This window comes from Gossypium hirsutum, chromosome D13 (genome assembly GCF_007990345.1).
Source record: "Gossypium hirsutum isolate 1008001.06 chromosome D13, Gossypium_hirsutum_v2.1, whole genome shotgun sequence".
Lineage (NCBI taxonomy): Eukaryota > Viridiplantae > Streptophyta > Magnoliopsida > Malvales > Malvaceae > Gossypium > Gossypium hirsutum.
The window spans coordinates 64,342,072-64,364,104 of NC_053449.1; the positions used below are offsets into that span (position 1 = coordinate 64,342,072).

The following is a 22,033-nucleotide window of genomic DNA, read 5'->3' on the forward strand; positions in this document are numbered from 1 at the left end:
TTATTCAAAAAAAATTCCAATTTTAAATTTTAAAATTGTTTTTTATTTTTATTTTTTATTGTTACATTTAAAAGTAAATTATAATCTCATTCAAGCTAATAAATAATTTTAAAATTGATATTTGCATAATATTTATGGGCAGGTCGAAGCTATATATATTTTTTGGAGGAGTCAAATTTTGATTAGAAATGTTTGAGAGAGTTAAAAATATAATTTTTTCATTTTATTAATGTAAAATTGTACATTATTCAAGTGATTAAATGATAAATCGTATGTTTTTTAGAGGTTATAATTTAATTTTAAATTTTAGGAGGGGCCGAAATACAGTTTACTATTAAATTAACTTAAAACTTTACAAATACTCGAGGGATTAAAGGGGCGATTTTTCATTTTGTTAAGAGGGTAGGTCCATTCTTGCCTCTCTAGCTTCGCCCCTGTCTATGTGTACATAATCGAAGTATATTTGCATGTATATACAGATAATGAAAAGGGATTCATTTTTATAACTTTTTATACAATTAATATTTTAAGAATTTAATTGTTGAATTAACATGCATGTAAAATTTTAAATCGTTTCGATATTTTTATCATATTGACCAAAAATACTATCTATATTAATATACACCAAATTACAGTACACCCACGATATGAATGAAAATTTTATGTAATGAAGTTAAAAAAATTGATATAATAATCAAATATAGCTTTAGTTAAAATGGTAAAGTTTAGATGTTGAATATTATAATATTTTGGGTTTGAATCTCATTTAGACCTATCCAAGGATCGGGTTTGGGCAATGATTTTTGCACCTCAAGAGCCAACTTGAATTAAATTTAAACAGTAATTATTATTATTTAAATTTAATTCTATAAATATATAAACTATCAATTAAAAAAATATATTTTAATATTTTATTAATTTTGGAATAGTAAAACAAGCTTTTTGGTCTGGTTGGGAAGGCCTGAAAACGAGCTTGAACTTGAACTTTTTTTGGAACCGGGCCTCAGCCCGCCCCATGGATAACTCTAACCCCATTATGTGCATGTATTTTTTTTTCTAGATTTTATATGAAAAGATAAATTTTCCCTCAAAGTAATATCTATTGATTTGTAGGCATAAGGAGTTTTTGGCAACTTTACAAAATAGGTTGATTGATGGGTAAGTGAGATTTGGTTGATGAGTGACACGACTCAATCAAAATCTTAAATATAGTTAAATATTTAACAGTTAAATATTTTATTTTTTATTACAAATAAATGGTGAGAATTTTAATTTACTCCACATTTGACATGCATGATCTATATGAATAAAATATGAAATTCAACGATATGCTTATTAAAATATTAATCATACAAAAAGTTATAAAAGTGTGTACTTTAAGCATTGTTGTCAAAATTGGACTGACCGATTGAACCAAAAACCAATAAATCCGAGGATTCATCCACCCTCATAGAACCAAAAACAAGAGAACTGTCAAGGACAAATAAACACCGAACTAAAAAATTTCTTAATTTTCGGTTTTAGGGTTATTTATTTATGATTAAAGTATACCATAGTCTCAATACTCTTTACAAATTTGAAAATTACTCCATATACTTTTATTTTTAGGAATTTAGTCTCTCTACTTTTCAAATTTGAAAATTCAAGTCCAATTGTTAAGACTGTTAAATTTTTTTAAAATTTGTTGGTGTGCTATTTTGAAATTAAAAAAATGCTCACTTGGTATCAACGTAACTACAAAAATAACATCGTAATGAACCTAAATAAAACGAAATAATTTTAACAGTCTTAACAGTTGGACCTAAATTTTAAAATATGATAAGTAGGACAAAATTCCTAAAAATAAAAGTATAGGGATTAGATTCCAAATTCATAAGGATTACAGGGACTTATGGCATATTTTAACCTTTATTTATTTAATTTAAACCTTGATTTTTTGAATTTTGCCCCAAACTTGTCTTTGATCACCTTTTTTCGTTTGCACTTTTTGAATATAGAGGAGTTTGATTTGAAGTTTACGAGTTTCCAGAGAAAATTAAGTCAAGATTAGACAAAAGGATAAATAATTAATCATGTACCATTTAAAGAAGTAATCGTACGAAACATCCTTAAATTATGACCGTTATTCTAAATTGGTCTTTAAACTTTAAAACGTTTTAATTATATCATTAGACTATCAACGTTATATCAATCAAGTCCTTTTATCATTGAAATTATTAATTTAACCGTAAAATGATATATAAAATCTTATGTGATATAATTTAAGATGGAAATTTTAAAGAAAAGTAGAATGTTGTTGTATAACATTTAAAATTAAAAATAAAATAAAACCGAAAGAGAGAGAGTGAACAACAATTTCTGTTAAAGCTTCAGTAACCTCAAAATCAAGATTTTTATAACATCTATTTTAAATTATGTCATAGAAGATCATAAGTCTTATTTAACGGTTTTAGTAATGAAACGACCTTTTATTAATATAACATCGAGAATGTAATTAATGTATATAATTTTAAAATTTTATTCAAAACCCTCAAAGTAAAAAAATAAGAGTCAAGATTAGAAAAAGTAACAAGAAAAAATGACTCCCAAAACTTGGTAAGCAAGTGTTTTAATTTTCAATAAACTAACATTTACTCTTTGCAGTTTATAATATTTTTTAAACTTAGATTTCTAATTTCTTAAAGTTAATTATGGAATTTAACAATTTTTTATTTAGTATTTGAATTTAGATTCCGTTCGAGAGAGATAAATTGGTAATTTTTTTATATAAAATTTTAAAAAAAATTAAATTATATAAATTAATAATTCTTCTTTATTTTTTTTTCTATTAATTAATTTTAGAAAATAAAAGTCTATAATAAATACAGGGGCGTAGCGAGGGGGCTAGCAGGGCCGACCCTCTCTAAAATAGAAAATTTTCCATTTAGGCCGTTAAATTAGTAAAGGTAAAATTGCACTTTGGCCCCCCTAAAAATGATAAAAATTTGATCTAATCCTTTAAAAATTATAAAGATATAGGCTGTTAAAATGGTGAAATTGTATTTTTATCATCGTAAAAATTAAAATTTAATTTCGACCCTCCTAAAAAAAATTTCTGTCTTCGCCAATGAATACAGAATAATAATAGTAAGTATTGAAAAGAAAATTAACCAATATTCATGGTCAATCATGATTTAGAATTGTGGAATAAAAGAGAATGCTTGAAATTTAGGGCTTTGAAAAGAAAGTTTTCAAACAAATGAAATGGATATGAAAGAAAAAACCGAAAATAGGTGACGAAAAATTAGAAATAGGAACTTGGATATTAAAATACTTAAATATGGAAAAGAGAAAATTTTGAATGGAACAACTTTTCTTTTTTTCTTTTCCAAATAAAAAAATTATATAAAATTTGCAATGGAGGTGGCAACTAGAATTATGGGTTGAAAAAAAATATTTAATCTCTAAATTTGGTATTTTTTTCACATTTGTTTCGAACAATTTCATTATAAGTTCTGATCATATCTGTTCTTTTTGACATAATGCCTGAACTACTCATAGTCTCTCCCCAACCCATAAATAGGAGTATAATGTGTTTCAGCGCACTCGAACCCATGTCCTCTTGTATTGGTAACAATGCTCATGCTAATTGAACTAAGAATCAATCGGCCGGAATTTGATATTTTAGTTCTTGAATTTGGATTTTGAAAAAAAGATATTTATAATTTTTGTATTTTTAAATATGATATATATTTTAAAATTTTCAGGTGATGACGTGACACACTTTCAGAGTGACACGTCACCACCTCTAAATGGAATCTAAATTTAAAGATCAAATTAAAAAAAATTTAAATTTCAAGACTAATGTGAACAAAAAAATATTCAAGAACAAAGTTGAAAAAAAATTATTAAGTTTGGACTTTAGGGATTAAATATTGCTTTATTTATTTTTTTAAATTATTAAATTATAAATTTAAAGCCATCAGTAGGCATATAATGAAAGCCACCATAGTCGACACCTCTTTCGGCTGCCCATACCTTCCTAATTGTGTTCGGCTAATAGTTGTCTTCCATAACTCAATTTCGAATTGAGGTGAGCTATCGAGTGGACCGATTTTAACATCATTATGCTTGAGTTACATAGTTTACAAGTTTAATTAAGTGAAAAAAATATCAATCGGAACTCGAGCCTGAGAATAAAGTATCAAGTTTGAATTCAAGAATAGAAATCAAACTCATTTCTTACTAGATGAATAAATCTAATCAAGCAAATTCAAAATTTTTATCTTGAATTGAGTTTAAACTTTAAAAACAAAACCTAGTTAAACCCAAACCGTATTTTGAAATTCAAGTCGAACTCAAGCTTCTTAGATAGAGGGGAGTTTTTATTATCAATCGTAATAATATAACTCACTTTGTCTATAAAACAATATTTTAATCATTTTTCAATTGAGTTAGTGTCCATTTAACTTATAACACAAACTCAAATAATAGCTTAAATATATACAGAACCTACATTCATTTATATTTGCTTTTCTTTTAGGATAGGGATTAGAGGTGTTCACGACCCGATTTACTTGATCAATTTGGCTCGCTTTGGGTTCATATCTTTTAATCTCGAGCTGACCTAGTTTTATTGTTTATAAATAGTAAAAAAAAGTATAAATAACCTACATTCATAATAGAAAAATGACATTTATGTTTGTTTTTCTTTTGGGATGGAGAAAAGTAGGATTGGAAAGGTAAGAAAGAGAAGAGAAAGAACAACAATAGTTGCTCTATGCCATGACTTGTTATCAAAATTCAATTTAGAAAAGGAGTTGCATGGGTGGGAGAGATCATGATCCATAATTAAGTTAAATTATTTATGTAGCTATAATTATTATTATAATCCAATGGGTAAACAATAAAAATAAGTAAGTAACTTTCGTCTGCCTTAGCTTTTATGTTAGCCACTTATATTTGAAATGTTACGTTTTAGTCACTTATGTTATCGTTTTATTATGAAGTGGTCACTCTACCGTTAAGCTCTGTTACCTCCCTAACGACAATCCTATGTGACAGTCCAAATGAGTTTTAAATGCCAACTTGGATGTCCAGCTAAGATGAGAATAAATTATTAATTAATTGAAAACTTTAAATTAATTACAACTGAAAAAGAAAAACTTAATTGGACATCCAAGTTGACATTTAAAACCTATTTGGACTGCCATTAGGGAGATAATGGAGCTTAACGATAAAGTGACCACTTCGTAACAAAATGATAACGTGACTAAAATGTAACATTTCAAACATAAGTGACTAAAATGTAATCTGAGACAAACAAAAGTGACTATTTTTATAGTTTATCCTTTAAATAATTAATTTAATTTAATTTTACATAATATATTTAACGAGTTGGTTTACATATTAAACCAAGAGTAAGTCTACATAATGACAACGTCATGATAAATAATTGTAGTGCATTTAGTATTATTAGGGTCTGTTTGATTGCTAGTAAAATATTTTCCGTAAAATAATTTCCGAAAAATGTTTTACTGTTCTGTAAAATGATTTACTGGAAAATATTTTCTACTGTTTGGCAGATTTCCTGGAAATATTTTTCGAAAAAATTGTTTTTACATATATTGATATATATTAATAAATTTTTATATTTTAAATTATTTTTACATATATTGCAATGATTTATTTATAATAATACTCAATTATTAAGTCACAATATTAATCGTTATAAATTGAAAAAAATTAATATCAAATAAATTATTTGTAATTGTGTTAAAAAAACAAGTATTGAATAATTAAAAAACAAGTTACTGGAAAATCGATAAATAGAAGCAATTTTCTACCGGAAATGAAGGAAGGAATGAAGGAGGCGATAGAGAGGAGAGCATGGAAAAAGTCTTACGGAAATTGAAAGGGTAAGACATTTTCCCTAAAATGTAACCCATTTTCCCTTGTTTTGGAGTTCATTTTTCAAATGGAAAATGTTTTCTGCCAATCAAACGCTGGAAAAGTTAGAAATGATTTTCCGGAAAATCAATTCCTTCAATCAAACAGACCCTTAATTTCATGTGTTATTATGATTAATTAGTTTTAAACCATACATTTTATTGTTTATTGTATGTTATTTTTAAACACATATAGGTATTTTAAATCCGTAGTTTCCACTCTCATACATGTATGATAGGATTTTTAATCTATACTATTTATCAAGCGTTTTATTGAGTAAGTGTCGTCCTCAACTAGGTCACTGACTTAGTAAGAGAATTACGAAAATGCCCTTTCATAATTAAAATAGTTATATTATTCAAGGGTATTTATGAGATTTGAACTCACATCAATTAGACTAGTAAAATATTGAATTTACCACAAATCCAAAGCTTCATTTTAATATCTTTTATACATCTTTATTTAATATGCATAATTTATTATCTCCACAAATTTTATATATGTATATAAAATATAAATAATGTTGTTAACTGAGTTAGTGTCATAAGTCCACTCGACAGTAACTACAATTGATGACAACACCATTATAATTAGTTGCAGTGCATTTAGCATGGTTAATTTGATGTGTTTATGTTGTTAATTTTACGTGTTATTATGATTAGTTAGTTTCAAAACATACATTTTATCATTTATTGTATGTTAATTTTAAACATATTTGTTTTAAATCTGTGATTTTCACACGAATGCTTGTATTAGGATTTCTAATTAATTTTTTTAAATATAATTAAATATATATTTAAAATCTATTTTTATTATAATAATATTTATTAAAGTTTGGATTAAAGGGTGGCTATGAATCCACTAGCTCATAGCTCATACATGTCTTAAACATCACAACTTACAAACTACGCACAAATTTGAGTTGGCTCACGGCTCATGGCTCATGTTGTTTTGTAGTTTGATTTGGAAAACAGAGGCCATTTACCGTCATCCCGCCATCAACATAAATAAGCTGCCCTGTGACATATGAAGCCGCTGGTAGGCACAAGAAAGCCACCAAGGCCGACACTTCCTTCGGCTCGCCAAGCCGTCCTAATGGTGTTCGGCTTATGACTGTCTTTAATCCTTCTTCATTACCTTCAAAAAACTGCCAAAAAAAAATCTATTATACCTATAATTGCCTAATTATGATCATACTAATTGCTGAGTACTAATAAATGAAACATAAAATTATTCAAATTCAATTCGAAAAAAAGGGTCAAACTATTGAGCCAGCGGAGTTGAATATCTTAATAATGTACAAGTTTAATCTAGTTTTTTAAAGGTAAATTACACTTAAGATCATTAAATTATTAATAAGTTTGTGTTTGTCATTCAATTTTAAAAAGTTACAAAATAATTACTAAACTATTCGAAAGTATTCACTTAAGTCACTAGATTGTTAAAATCGCTGTTGTATAGTTTTCTTAGTCCGCATTGCTTGCACCAATCGAAAAATTTTCTTCCCCATCTCTTTTATAGTTCAATTTTTTCCATGAAACAACTTTAAACGTTATAAATCCAATCAACAAAACGTCACTTGGAGCTCACTAGCATGACTTTTTTTTAAAAAAGAAAAGCTTATTAGCCCAGTGACTTAAATAAAAACTTTTGAATAGTTTAGTGACTTAAATGAAGATTTTCAAATTGTTCAATGACCCATTTGTAGCTTTTCGAAATTGAGTGACCGAAACGTAAAGTTACTAATAGTTTAGTGACCTTAGGTGTAGTTTATCCTTTTATAAATATATATATATTTATTAGTAAATGAAAAATCTCAAACTGAACTCGAACTTCAACATAAATTATAGAGATTAAATTCGAGAAAAAGAATCGAGTCCATTTCGCATTAGGTGAACAAGCCTAATCAAGCAAGTTTGAGTAACTCGATTTTTCTTTTTAAATCTTGAATAGAATCGAAACTTTATTGAACTCAAACTTCTTATGGCGTGGATTCATTCGAGATTGATTCCAAGTTTATTGGGATTGAGGGAGTATAAAAGATAAGCATAAAGATGAGTTTCTTACGCGTTGAGAGAGGGGAGTTTTGATGACTGCAGGAGCAACGACATTAACCCTAATATTATCTCCTGCCCAATCACATGCCAAGAATTTCGCAAGATGGTTCATGGCCCCTGCAACAAAATCACTCAATTTTAGAGGGATTAAAGCACAAATTTTCCATTTCAAGGGGCCAAGGCCTCTACCTACCTCCCTGCTTATATACATGGTTACATGGTTAATTGTATCAAGCATTCTTAAATTATCACCTAGATTTTAAATTGGTTTTTGAACTCTAAAATATTTTAATTGAATATTCAAAGTATTGGTATTACATCAATCATGTCTATTCGTTAGTTTAATCGTCAATTTAGGCATTAAATGATAGTACGAATATATGAATCAAATTGTAAACATATCAGATTCAAGTTGTTTGCACGTAATTACAATTTGAACCACATGTTTTACATATGCTCTACACCATATTTGAGTTGGCAGTTAACAGCCAAGCTAATAGTTAGATTGGTAGAAGGACCTGATTAACATGATAGTGATATTTTAAAGAATCGATAAGAAAGTTTTAAAGTTCTAGGGTACTACAATTTGAGTACGCCTTGAACTTGACAACATTTCCAATTTTGGTCTCTAAACTCTTTTTTGGTCCACATTAGTCCTTGAGCATGACATCTTTTCTCAATTTGGTTCCTAAACTTGGATTATGTTAAGGCATGAGGACATGGAACTCTAATATTGGTCCCTAAACTTGGAATTTTTACATTTTATACAATTTTTAAACATGACACAATATCAGAATGCTACATTATTACCTTAATTGAATCTAAGTTTAGGGGCCAAATTAGAAAAATTACCAAATTTTGGGACTAATATGAACTAAAAAAATTTCAAGGACCAAACTGAAAAAAATGTCATGTTTATTTGTTTTAGTTTTTTTTATCGCATTTAATATTTGTTAATAATTATTTGTCGAGTTAATCCGTTGTGTTTAGATAATCTCAATTTGATATGATTCCCAATTCTTGAAGCTACATATTTCCCGATATTAGACCAGTCCATGGGCCGGGCCCAAAAAAATTTTGGCCCGCCTCCTAGGCCCGGGCCCGGCCCGACCTGAAATATAGGTCTGAAATTTTGCCCAAGCCCGGCCCGGGAAAATATCATAAGCCCGAGCCAGGCCCGGCCCGTCCCATTTTTAAAATAAACATTAAAAATTATTTTAAAAATAAAAAATTATTTTAAAATAAAAAAATAAAAAAATATATACTTATTATATTCGGGCCGGGCCGGGCCAAAAAAGTGGTGCCTGAGGCAAACGGGCCTTATTTTTTTGCCCAAGCCCATATTTCGGGCCTATATTTTTACCCGAACCCTCCCATATTTCGGGCGAGCCGTCGGGCCGGGCGGTCTACCCGATATCCCAACTGTTTAAAATAACAATTTATATAAATATAAAACACGTAAAATATATTTTCAAAAAAAAGAGAGTAAAATATTACCTTTGTTGGCTCCCAATATAGGCGCAGTACATATAGGTAATGCACCAACAATTGAAGAAATAAACACAACGCTTGCAGCGGCGGAAGCTTTCAAAAGGGGATGTGCCAATACACTAATGTTATAAGCCGATTCGAAGTTGGTGCTCGTCAAAAACGAAACATCTTCTGCCGTGTAATCCGTCACCATTTTCCCTATATTCGTTCCAACGTTATTTATCTGCAAATTTTACGGGTTAAATTGTGAATTTTTGTTAATTTTATATAAACATAGGTTAAATTCTATGGGAGGTCCCTATACTATAGAGGTTACACCAAATTAATCCCTCTATTATTAAATAGATCGATTCTATACTACAAAAAGAATTAAACAAGTCCCCTAAAAATAAAAATGTGACTCTATAAAGCAAGAATTATTATTAACTTTTTTGATGAAATGGATTCAAATTACTTTACAAACTCTAATTAAGAATAAATGAGAAGATCTAGCTTGAAACCTCTTCTCAAAATTAAAAGATTCAATTTAAGTCTTTTTAACTTTTGATTAAATGAAAAATTAATAATTTTATCTCGATCCCTTAAACAAAATTTCTAGCTTAGCCCGTGTTTATTTGAGTCAATTTGTAATATATATTTATATATATGGGAGAGAGATTTACTTACATGAGTGTAAGACTTAAGTGGTTTTACACATTTCCATAAATTTACTGTTTTAACAATTCAACAGTCATATTTCATACTCCATTTATGTAGATCATGCATGTCAAGTTTGGCAAAAATGAAAAATTTATAACTATTGATTTTATGTAAAAAACTTTCAGCCATTAAATATATATTAATATAGACAATATTTTATATAGATATGATAGAGATATTGGATCGATTAAAAAATTTACATGCATAACAAGTACGAATATAGTGATAAATTTAAGGTTGCGTTGTTAAGTATTAATAGTATAAAAGTTACAGAAGGATGTAAAACCATTTAAGTTTTACATCGATATAGGTGGATCTCTTCCCATATATACATATATATAATGATCTTTCATATTTGAATATTAGCAGTAATTTACCAGGATGTTAAGCTTCCCATTGAACACAGAGGAAACAGTGCTTAATAGATTTTCCCTTTGAGCTTGATTCGAAACATCACACACCGAACCTGTAACTCGAAAACCCTGTCCTTTCCATTCGAGTAAGCAATCGTTGAGCTCGGTTTCAGTTCGAGAACATGTATGCACAACGGCTCCAAGTCCAGCTAATTCCTCCACGATTGCATGCCTGATCATCGTCGCATCAATAAAAATACTTGGTTAATTTTCACATGGACATGAAATCGAACACATACAATGCATAAAAAAACAACACTCTTTTCACTTATATTTCCACTAAATTCATATCAAATCAGGAAAAGGAGATGAACCCTTTTCGTGTTGTCTCATGTTTTAGTTATTTTTCTCGAATTTTTATGGAGTAGGGAGAGGAAAGTACCCGATGCCTTTGGTACCACCGGTGACAAGTGCAGTCATGCCTTGAAGACTCCATCTTTTGTCTTTGCTACACCCCTCTGCTTCTCCCATTTTGCTTACTTCTCAGCTTCTTCTTCTTTTCTTTGGTCTTTATATAGGGGTACACCGTGTATATATTTATACAATTAATATTGTAACGATCCAATCTTCATTTTTCGTATTCCATTAAGATAGTTTATGAATGTCAATTTCGACCGTAAATTAAAATTTTTTAACTGTTTGTTTTGTTTTGTGTAAAAAACTTTCAACCGTCCAATTGATATTAATAAATGAAATATTTTAGATTTATATGATAGAGATATCAAACTAGTTCAAAATTTTACATCTATGACAAGTGCAATTATATTAATAGATTTAACGGTTAGATGGTTAAAATATCAATTGTAGTGTAAAACAATGTTAATTTTACACTTTTATTTTTGTACCTATATCGTTAAAATGTCGATCTAAAATATTTATTTTTATTCCAAGATTTTGTCAATTATTTTATTTATTTAATTTTTTTAAATACAATTTAAGATACATAAAATAATATGGCAACGCCAATGAACAATAATATGACACTTCACACTTTTAAATAAATATAAATAATTTTATTTAGAAATAAATCCTAAACGTGCTTGTGGATTGAGCCTTATTCAGTTGACACAGTTATTATTGTAACAACCAAGAGGACGTGGGTTTGAACGGATTTACATGTGTATTTTTCTTCAATTTAAGATTGGGAGAGGTTAAGAGTAGAAGTATGTATTGTATAAAAAAAACTCGAAACCCTAAACTCAATATAAACTCTAAATCTTAAACTCGAAACTCAAGGGAAAGAATGTAATAAATTTATTTATAAGTCCTCCACTATTTTTTTGTTTTACTCAATCATAACATGTTATAATATTATTCACTGATGTTGTATTAAATTTGACATCACGAGTTAACATGATACAAAATGAATCGAGAAAAGAATCAAAATTAATTGTTTTTTTAAATTTAAAACTCTTTTTGTAATTTGTTCCATATCTTTCCGAAAAAAAGGAGGGTTTATTTATAGTAGGTGTTTTAGGGGTTTTTACCAAATTATTATAAAAAAATAAAAAATACTAAAATATTATATATTTTTTATTTACCAAAATATACCAAAAAAAAAGGGAGGCTGATGGAGGGGAATAAAAAGGCGGCACCAATGGTGCCTTTCTCATTGGCGGCACCAATGGTGCCATTTCCATTGGCGGAATAGGACTAAAATATAATGATCTAAAGTTTTAAGGGCCTGATGTGTAAATTTACCATTTTAAATTTTGAAAGTGAATTGTGCCGCTGTGCGTGGGGCGCACTAAAGTTCAAATGTGGCTAATTGCCTTCTAAGCCCTTCATATTTATTATTTTCTTTTTATTCCCTTCAACTCACTTTTTTATTTAATAAACAAGCCCTCAACCTATTTTTGTAGTTAAATAAGCTCTTAATCTATGATTTTTACTCATAAAAGCCCTTTATTTTATTATTAAAGTAAATATATTTTATGTTTATGTGAATTTGATGAGAATAATTTATTAAATAAAAAAATTATGTTTATCAAAGGCTTATAGCTATAATAGTCCCTTAAGAAAAAACCAAAAAAAGTTACTAAGCCCCTTGACTTAATTTGAACCCAGTTGAGCCCTTATCATTAACCTGAAAATTAATTAAGCTCTTACATTAATAATTTTCACATTTCGTTACATTAACCATTAAAATCAATTAACGGACCAATTAGATGACGAAATATGACAGGTTGTGATTTAATCTTTCATATCTCCGATAAAAATCATAAAAATATCTATCTATAATATATATAAAAGCACGAGTCTTGAAAAAACTTTTAAACTGACAAAAATATCCTTTATTGTTAATTATATTACTAAACTACATTAGAATAATAATTTATTAATATTATTATATAATAATAAAAAGTAAGATTAATTCAAATAATAATATATTAATGTGAAATTAATTAATTTGGTCATATATTATAAAGGCTCTACTTAAAAAAAGCATAATATATTATTAATTAATAAAACTATAAAGCTATAAAATCATTGAATATAATTGGATGAATTTAAAATTATAAGAATTCAAGTTTTTTAATTAAATAAAAATATTTTTTATATATAAATACTCTTTATAAATTTAAAAATAATTATAATTTAATAGAAGTTGTGAGAATTATATATTTGAAAATAATTATAATTTAAACTGCAATTATCATTAAAAATATTGTGCTAATTTTAAAATAGAATTGTTATTTAAATAGAACTCTAAGCATAAAATATAGGAAAAAGACAAAAAAAAATTGTGATAATTATAATTATAATTTATTGTTATTAGTTAATAAATTTGAATGCTACTTTTATTAAAGTAAAGTAGAGTTATTACTTAATTAGAATTCTAAGTATTTTAATTATCACTTAACTAATATTAGATTTAATTAAAAAATATTAGATTGAAGGGAATAAAAAGAAAATAATAAATAAGGAGAGCTTAGAAGACAATTAGCCATTTTTCAACTTTACTGTGCCCCACAGCGGCAGCAATTCACTTTTAAAATTTAATATGGTAAATTTGCACATCAAGTCCTTGATACTTTAGATCATTACATTTTAATCTTGTGCTGCCAATTGGAATGGCACCATTGGTGCCGCCAATGAGAAAAGCATGCCGCCTTTTTATTCCCCTCCATCAGCCTCCTTTTTTTTTGGTATATTTTGGTAAATAAAAAAATATAATATTTTGGTATTTTTTTATTTTTATTTATAATAATTTGGTAAAAAACGTGTTTTACTATATTTATTTGTGGATGGCACACAACCATCCACATAGTGTACATGTTTTACTTTGTGTGTGTGGATGATTTGCTGAAAATTATTGCCATTTTCATAGAAATCCAAGCTATATGGTAGGTAGCCTGGCTGTTGTTATTATCGTATCAGTGTCGGTGGTTGTTGTTTTGGTTTAATTATTATTTGCTTGTACAATATGTATAGGTACTATCAGGGACAAATCAAAATTCTTTTTAGAGGGTTAAAATTAAATTGTAATTTTTATGATAGTAAAAATGTAATTTTACTATTTTAATAACTTATATATTTTTATAATTACCATTTTAATAACTTATTTTTATAACTTTTAAAGGATTAAATCAAATTTTTATATTTTTAGGGTGGTCAAAGTACAAATTTATTTGGGTACTACTTATTGATTGATAAGTATTTTGATATTTTAAATTAATTTTAATTTATTAAAATAATTTTTGTTTTAACTATTATTTCATATGAATAGTTAATGAAATATGATGATTGTATTATTAAAATATTAATTGTATAAAAAGTTACAGAAGAGTGTAAAACCACTTAAATTTTACACCAGTGTAAATGGATACCTCCCCAATAAATAGTTAGGTTGACAGAAGGACCTTCTTGACACGATAGACATATTTTAAAGACTCGATAATAAATTTTTGAAGTTCTAGGGCCCATTTAAATTCTAGAGTACAATTTGAGTACGCCTTGAACTTGACAACATCTCCAACTTTTGGGCTCTAAACTTTTTTTGGTCCACATTAGTCCCTGAACATGACATCTTTTCTCAATCTAGTCCTCAAATTTGGATTCTGTTAGGGTGATGGCGTGGAACTCTAATATTGGTCCTTAAACTTGTAACTTTAACATTCTATATAATTTTTTAAATTCTTAGGTGATGATGACATGACACAATCTTAAAGTGGTACATCATCACACCTTAATTGAACTAAGTTCATGGGCCAAATTAGAAAAGAAAATTACTAAGTTTTGGGACTAATGTGGACCAAAAAAGGTTCAAGGACCAAATTGAAAAATACCAAGTTCAATGAGTAAATATTGCTTTATCCCAAAAAATAAATAGAATACAATATGTTAAAAAAATAGAGGGACTAATTTAATAGTAGAGAGACTAATTTAATCATGTTCCTATAATAGGGGGGCCTCTTAGATACATTCAACTATAAACATATTAAAAATAAAAACATCCTCGTAATAACATAACTTTGTAAAAGAATAGTATTAAAAACATACCACTTTAATTGATTGGATTGGGTTAGTTTGTGTTGGTTGTATTTGGGTTAGCACAAGTTTTAAAATTTTGAGTTATACATATTATTTCATATTAGAGTTATTTTGATTTTGATTTATTTTGGGTTTGTGTCATTTAGGGATAAAGCTCGGGTTTTGCATGTTGAATCATTATAGATTTGGGTCTTTTTAGGTTACTTCAGCTTCGGGTCAATTTGGCTTCAAAATGTTGAACTTTTTTATTGTTAAATTGAACATATTCAAGTAGAATGGATCAAGTTTTCATATTTGAGTAAAATTTGATAGGACTGTACAATTGCAAGACCCAACCCAAAATATTAGGTTCAGAAAATGGGTCTAAACAAAAAAAATTAGACCTGCTTAAAATACGGGTCATACTTAAGCTCAAGCATTCAAGACCCATGCTCGGCTCAACTCGTTCTCTATTTTTGTAATATATATTATATTATGAAATTTACAACACATAAAAATTAAACCTATAGTAATATATAATACTAAAACATTAAAAAAAAGATGTCTATATATAAAATTTTAGTAAATGCGAAAATTATATAAAGCTATTAAATATTAAATAAAATTAATATAAATATTTTTCAAAATGATTAAAATATAATATGGACAGGCTAGGGTAAAATTCTAGGCCCATATTTTTTGCTAGGTTCAATTTGAGCAAACATAAAATATATCAATATCATGTTTAAGCCCAGCCCAAACTCAACCCGACCCTCTCAGCCATCAACATTTCTAACCCTACCCAAAATTTACTTGATGGTGTATATTATATTTGATCTCCCCTGATAAAAAAATATTCTATTAGGTTACAATTATCATTAATTTTTGGGTAAACTACACTGTAGTCACCCAGCTATTGTTTTTTTTTCTTTTTTGTCACTCAACTACCTTAGATTTTAGAGTATTTGCATTTTTAAGTTAATCAGTGGATGACCAAAAATGACAAAGTTGAATAGTTGGGTAACCATTTTATAACTTTTCATAGTTGAGTGACAAAAAACAATTTACTAATAGTTGGGTGGTCATTTTGTAACTTTCTATAATTGGGTGACCGAAAAAGAAACCATAATTGGGTGAAGTCTATTGTAATTTACCCTTAATATTTTTGATGAAATGGATTCAAATTACTTTATTAACCCTAATTAAGATTAAATGACAAGATCTAGCTTAAATATTAGAGCACGAGTAATCGAAAGATTTAAATAAGCCTAAGGATTAAATTGCAATAAATATATATATATACACACATAAATATTTTCAGTAATTTGCCAGGATGTTAAGCTTCCCATTAAACTCACGCACTGAACCGGTAACTCGTAAACCCTTTGCCATCCATTCGAGTAAGCAATCATTTAGCTCAGTTTCAGTTCGAGAACATGTATGCACAATAGCTCCGAATGCAGCTAATTCCTCTACGATTGCATGCCTGATCATCATCGTATTAATTGCACTATACTTGGTTTGTCACATTGACATAAAAACAAACACGTTGAAGACAATAATAATAATAATAAAACTTGAGTTTGAGTATGATAAATTTGAATCATTAATTATGTCCCATAATTATTATTTTAGAACATTTTTAAAATTTAACTTGTTTATATATTTTCTAGAATTTTTTAAATTTTTGTATAATTTTTAAAAAAATATAAATTTTGAATTGTTTATAAATATTTTGAATTTTTTGAAAATTATTTTAAAATACTTTATTTTGTAATTTTTGTTGTGAGAGAGATTAATTTGATTATTTTCAAAGTTGACAAGGACCAAAAGAATATTTACACCAATCTGTGTTATTCAAATTATTGAGTTATTCGAATTGTGAAATTCAACTTGACTCGAACTCAAAATTCGAATCGAGTTGTTCGAGTTGAATCGAATAATTCACATAACTTGAAACTCAAAATTATTTTCGAAACGAATTAAATCGAAATTTTGGTGTTACAAATCTATGGTGGTTTGAACAACATGGAGATAAATTATTGAGTTTATTTACGCTACCGTTGATTTAATTTTAGTTAAAGAGGGAGTAATAAAATAGAAAGGGACTTTGAGTCTACATTTTATGTTTCTCTATATGATAAGCAAATGTACATGAAACATTTGAAAGAGAGATTTAGCTACTGTTGCTAATATGTGTTTAAGTCAGGCAAAGGGACGAAGATAACATCAGAATTTTACATTGTTATTTGGGAGGGTTATGTAATAAAATAAACCAATAGTTTTGATTCAAGTAATACTAATATTTAACTTTAAACATAATTGAATATCATCATAAACTATTTCGTAACTTCAACTATACATTTTTTTGGGGTTAAATCAAGTCAGAGTTTTTGAAGTGCAAAGCATAAAGTTGAGTCGACTCGGAACGACCAGAGTTGAACAACATCTTCAGCTTTGAGTCGGTTGTTCTTTACAATAGAATTCCAAGATGTCGTAATGACATACATTGAATTTTTGCGCATATCCCACCATTTAAAATTGATGTCAGTTTCCTCCATGGATGGTTCCACCAAGCAAGCTTGAATGGCTTCTTTATTCTTCAAACGCTCAACCTCGGATTCGTTGAGGAACTCATGGGATTCGACTTGTGAAAATGGTATCAACAATCGACTCGCTTGAGGGTTCACATCGGAGAAAAACAGTTGCTTTTGAATCACCAAAACGCAATTTGATCCGCCCATGTTTTCAACAATATGTTGTTTCAAGCCTTCAGGCATCAGTGGCTTAGGTGGATAAGAGGTAATGGGTCTCTTGTTCTTGCTATTTTCTTCTTGGATTCGGCGTTTCCTTTTCAATCGACCATTCTTTTTCTCATTCAAGAAGGTTTGCTCTTGCATTTTTTCCTGGTCGACTCTCACAACTTCTAACAAATAATCCATAGCTGTCCATTCAGGTTGAATCCTTGTGTTCTTAAAATCTTCAGAAGTAAGAAGCTCCATTTTTTCTTTTAGATAATCATATAGCTATTAGGGTGGGAGTATAAATATATAGACATGAGGGCTGAACAGTTCGTGTAGAATTGGGTTTCTTTTTTTATGAAAAATATGAAATAAATCCAAATCCAAATCCAAATCCAAATAGGAATAGGAATAGGATGATTGAATTTAAATAGAAATCCAAATCCAATATGTAAAAAAATAATTTCTTTGCTCTAAACATTGACAGAACCAGAAACCTATGACATCCTATTCCTATTAGGATTTGGATTTGGATTTATTTCATATTTTTCATAAAAAAAGAAACCCAATTCTACACGAACTGTTCAGCCCTCATGTCTATATATTTGTACTTCCACCCTAATAGCTATATGACTATCTAAAAGAAAAAATGGAGCTTCTTACTTCTGAAGATTTCAATAACACAAGGATTCAACCTGAATGGACAGCTATGGATTATTTGTTAGAAGTTGTGAGAGTCGACCAGGAAAAAATGCAAGAGCAAACCTTCATGAATGAGAAAAAGAATGGTCGATTGAAAAGGAAACGCCGAATCCAAGAAGAAAATAGCAAGAACAAGAGACCCATTACCTCTTATCCACCTAAGCCACTGATTCCTGAAGGCTTGAAACAACATATTGTTGAAAACATGGGCGGATCAAATTGCGTTTTGGTGATTCAAAAACAACTGTTTTTCTCCGATGTGAACCCCCAAGCGAGTCGATTGTTGATACCATTTTCGCAAGTCGAATCCCGTGAATTCCTCAACGAATCAGAGGTTGAGCGTTTGAAGAATAAAGAAGCCATTCAAGCTTGCTTGGTGGAACCATCCATGGAGGAAACTGAAATCAACTTTAAATGGTGGGATATGCGCAAAAATTCAATGTATGTCATTACGACATCTTGGAATTCTATTGTAAAGAATAACCGACTCAAAGTTGAAGATATTGTTCAACTCTGGTCATTCCGAGTCGACTCAACTTTATGCTTTGCACTTCAAAAACTCTAACTTGATTTAACTCCAAAAAAATGTATAGTTAAAGTTACGAAATAGTTTATGATATTTAATTATGTTTAAAGTTAAATATTAGTATTACGTGAACCAAAACTATTGGTTTATTTTATGACATAACCCTCCAAAATAACAATGTAAAACTCTGATGTTATCTTCATCCCTTTGCCTGACTTAAACACATATTAGCAACAGTAGCTAAATCCCTCTTTCAAAGGTTTAATGTATATTTTCTTATCATATAGAGAAACATAAAATGTAGACCCAAAGGCCCTTTTTACTTTATTACTCTCTCTTTAACTAAAATTAAATCAATGGTAACTTAAATAAATTCAATAATTTATCTCCATATCATTCAAACCACCATAAATTTGTAGCACCTAAATCTCGTTTCGATTTCAAAATATAAAAAAAAAATCGAATTTCGAGTTATTTGAATTATTCAATTCAACTTGAATAACTTGATTCGAGTTTTGAGTTCAAGTCAAGTTGAATTTTGCAATTTGAATAACTTGAATAATTCAAATAATAGATTGATATAAATATCCTTTTGGTCCCCTCAACTTTGAAAATTAGCAAATCGGTCACTCACAACAAAAATTACAAAAAAATTATAATTCAAAAATTTTATAAAAAATTCAAAATTTATATTTTAAAAAATTTATAAAAAATTCTAAAAATATATAAAAAATTAAAATTTTAAAAATATTCTAAAATCGTAATTGTGGAACCTAATTAATGATTCAAATTTATCATTCTCAAGTATCTTTTTTTTTTTTTGCTTTGAAATTTTTTCAAATATATATGGTTTCAAATTTATATGCTCTAACATGGAATTAGTTATAATGTAACAATATTTTTATTTAACATGTTTAATTTTTTTAATTTAACTTGAACAATTTCACTCAATTCACTTGACTCGAATTTCATTTCACTCGATTTGATTTGAAAAATTTTTAAATTGAGTTAGGATGATAAAATAGGGCTTGTGAACTCGATTAACTCAAAATTTCTTCACTCGATTCGATTGAACACTCACCCCTAGTTACCTTTACATAACCCATGGATAAAACAATTGTTACATCACCACATCCAAAACACTCAATTAACTAAATCCTCTTCTCAATCTCGAACTCATTCAAGAACTCATGTCATTCAACTTTCTAAATCAATATTTACAATCGACTCACTTGAGGGTTCACATAAGAGAAAAACAGTTGTTTCCGAATCACCAAAATGCATTTTGATCCTCCCATATTTTCCACGATATGTCGTCTCCTCCATAAAGATTCCTTCTTGCATTTTTTCTTGGCCAACTCCAACAAATAATCCAAAGACTTCCACTTGTGTTCCCAAAACATTCGCAACTAAGAAAATCTTAGATAATTATGCAACTATTAGGGTGAAAGTATAAATATATACCCATATAATGGGTGTGTCTTAAGTTTTTTTTATCAATTAATTTATTATATTTTTTTAAAAGGCTTAATATAATGAAAAATCCCTGTAAAATAATTTAATAATCAACTAAGGCCTCAATTGAAAACAGCATTCAATTGAGTCTTTAATTTTGTTTTTGTGCTAGGCAATTAAGTCCTTAATTAAATATAAGCAATCAATTAAGCCCTCGAAAAAAACAACTTTCATGTAAACCCCTAACAATAGGAGCTCAGTTGATTATTTAGTTATTTTACAGTAGCTTTTCATTATATTAATCCTTTTAAAAAGCAACTTTTTTAAGCTATATTTTTTATAATTTCATAATAATAATTGTTATTTTAAAATAAATATTTTTTTAATCATTTATTATTGAGTTTGTTTGGTTGACTCGTGAAGTCAATTCAGTAAAAAAACTTGAATATGATATAAATACAGAGAAAAGCTTTGGTGAATTAGGGAATGTGTAACTTGAGAATGACTTAAACATGCGTTTCGGCCTTTGAATTTTGATTCACTTTGGTGTCGGGTTTTTAGAAACAAGTACATGAGTAATGTTGCTTTCTTGAGTGATGAAGTTAGAGCCAAATTTTTCCTCTACTTGGAGAGGTTTATGAGATAGTGGCCAAGGGTTGTAAATGGGAAGTAGGGGATGGTTCAAATATTCGGTTCAGGTTCGATTGGTGGGTGGGACAATGACCCTTGAAGGATAATCAAAACACGAACCAATCGGAGAATGGTCTCGGATTATATCTCGAAGGAGGGTTCGTGGTGGTGCCAATCCCTTGCGTGAATAGAGAGGTTGTTAAAGACTCTCTTGTTGTTGGGGGTTGGAGACTTCTGGTAGATTTTCTGTAGACTTAGCTTATTATATGCCAGAAAAAATGGAGTTCTATAGCATTAGTGACATGAGGTCCGGAGTGAATCCATTTTTTCATAGGGATTGCTTAGCTAAATCACTAACAATATTATCGAATCAGTACTATTTTATAATGATATATTGCATCTACAAATAATTATATTAATCCAATTTGAAAATAAATGTAAGTATTCATTACTTTAGATGTGACAATTGAATTAAAATCAAAGTTTCATGTATACATATGAATCACAATTCAAGTTTCACGTGAATAATTGCACCAAATCAAAATTTATGTATCAAATTGCACATTAGACTAAAGCTCATATATAAAGTTGATATTCATTCCAAAAATAATATTAAAGTTTGGATTAAAGGGTGGCTATGAATCCTCTGTTGGTAATGCAAAGGGTTGGTGTTAGTAGGTATATCCCACATTGGTTAAGTATAAGCTATTAAGAGCGTTTTTATATAACTTTACTTCTTACCCTAGTTGAGCAATTGGGCCATAGGTTTATCACATGTTTTTACAAGAGTCTTATTTTCTCCACACAGTTATTGTTTTGGAAAATCTAGGAATTTTTTGCTATTCGGGCGGAAATAATGGGGTAGTTTCAGTGCTTTTTTTTACTTCTTTGCCCCTGCCTTTTTATCGTTTTCCCTTA

The 22,033-nt window shown here is 28.6% G+C and overlaps 3 protein-coding genes across 3 annotated transcripts; 1 reads left to right on the forward strand and 2 right to left on the reverse strand.

Moving 5' to 3' along the window:
- Positions 1-6,721: 6,721 nt before the first annotated feature.
- LOC107934740 (tropinone reductase homolog At1g07440) lies at positions 6,722-11,095 on the reverse strand. The gene is made up of 5 exons (XM_016867268.2): positions 10,971-11,095; positions 10,553-10,760; positions 9,483-9,699; positions 7,996-8,102; positions 6,722-7,075 (listed from the first exon to the last, which is right to left on the reverse strand). The coding sequence occupies exons 1-5, from the start codon at positions 11,057-11,059 to the stop codon at positions 6,863-6,865; spliced, it is 834 nt and encodes a 277-aa protein (XP_016722757.2). The 5' UTR covers positions 11,060-11,095; the 3' UTR covers positions 6,722-6,862.
- A 6,350-nt stretch (positions 11,096-17,445) lies between these two features.
- Positions 17,446-18,063, reverse strand: LOC107949183 (B3 domain-containing protein At2g24670). Its single transcript, XM_016883945.1, has one exon. The coding sequence runs from the start codon at positions 18,061-18,063 to the stop codon at positions 17,446-17,448; it is 618 nt and encodes a 205-aa protein (XP_016739434.1).
- Positions 18,064-18,451: 388 nt separating this feature from the next.
- LOC121225014 (B3 domain-containing protein At2g24670) lies at positions 18,452-19,246 on the forward strand. The gene has a single exon (XM_041108678.1). It carries the CDS (start codon positions 18,452-18,454, stop codon positions 19,067-19,069), a length of 618 nt encoding a protein of 205 aa, XP_040964612.1. The 3' UTR covers positions 19,070-19,246.
- Positions 19,247-22,033: the final 2,787 nt, after the last annotated feature.

What these genes read in the sequence shown, in the direction of transcription:
- LOC107934740 (XM_016867268.2), bottom strand. Translation starts at nt 11,059, where the DNA reads ATGGGAGAAGCAGAGGGGTGTAGCAAAGACAAAAGATGGAGTCTTCAA. An exon ending in GGTGGTACCAAAGGCATCGG is followed by an intron (nt 10,761 to 10,970) that starts GTACTTTCCTCT and finishes GACGATGATCAG; the next exon opens with GCATGCAATCGTGGAGGAAT. An exon ending in ATGGGAAGCTTAACATCCTG is followed by an intron (nt 9,700 to 10,552) that starts GTAAATTACTGC and finishes TAAAATTTGCAG; the next exon opens with ATAAATAACGTTGGAACGAA.
- LOC107949183 (XM_016883945.1), bottom strand. Translation starts at nt 18,063, where the DNA reads ATGGAGCTTCTTACTTCTGAAGATTTTAAGAACACAAGGATTCAACCT.
- LOC121225014 (XM_041108678.1), top strand. Translation starts at nt 18,452, where the DNA reads ATGGAGCTTCTTACTTCTGAAGATTTCAATAACACAAGGATTCAACCT.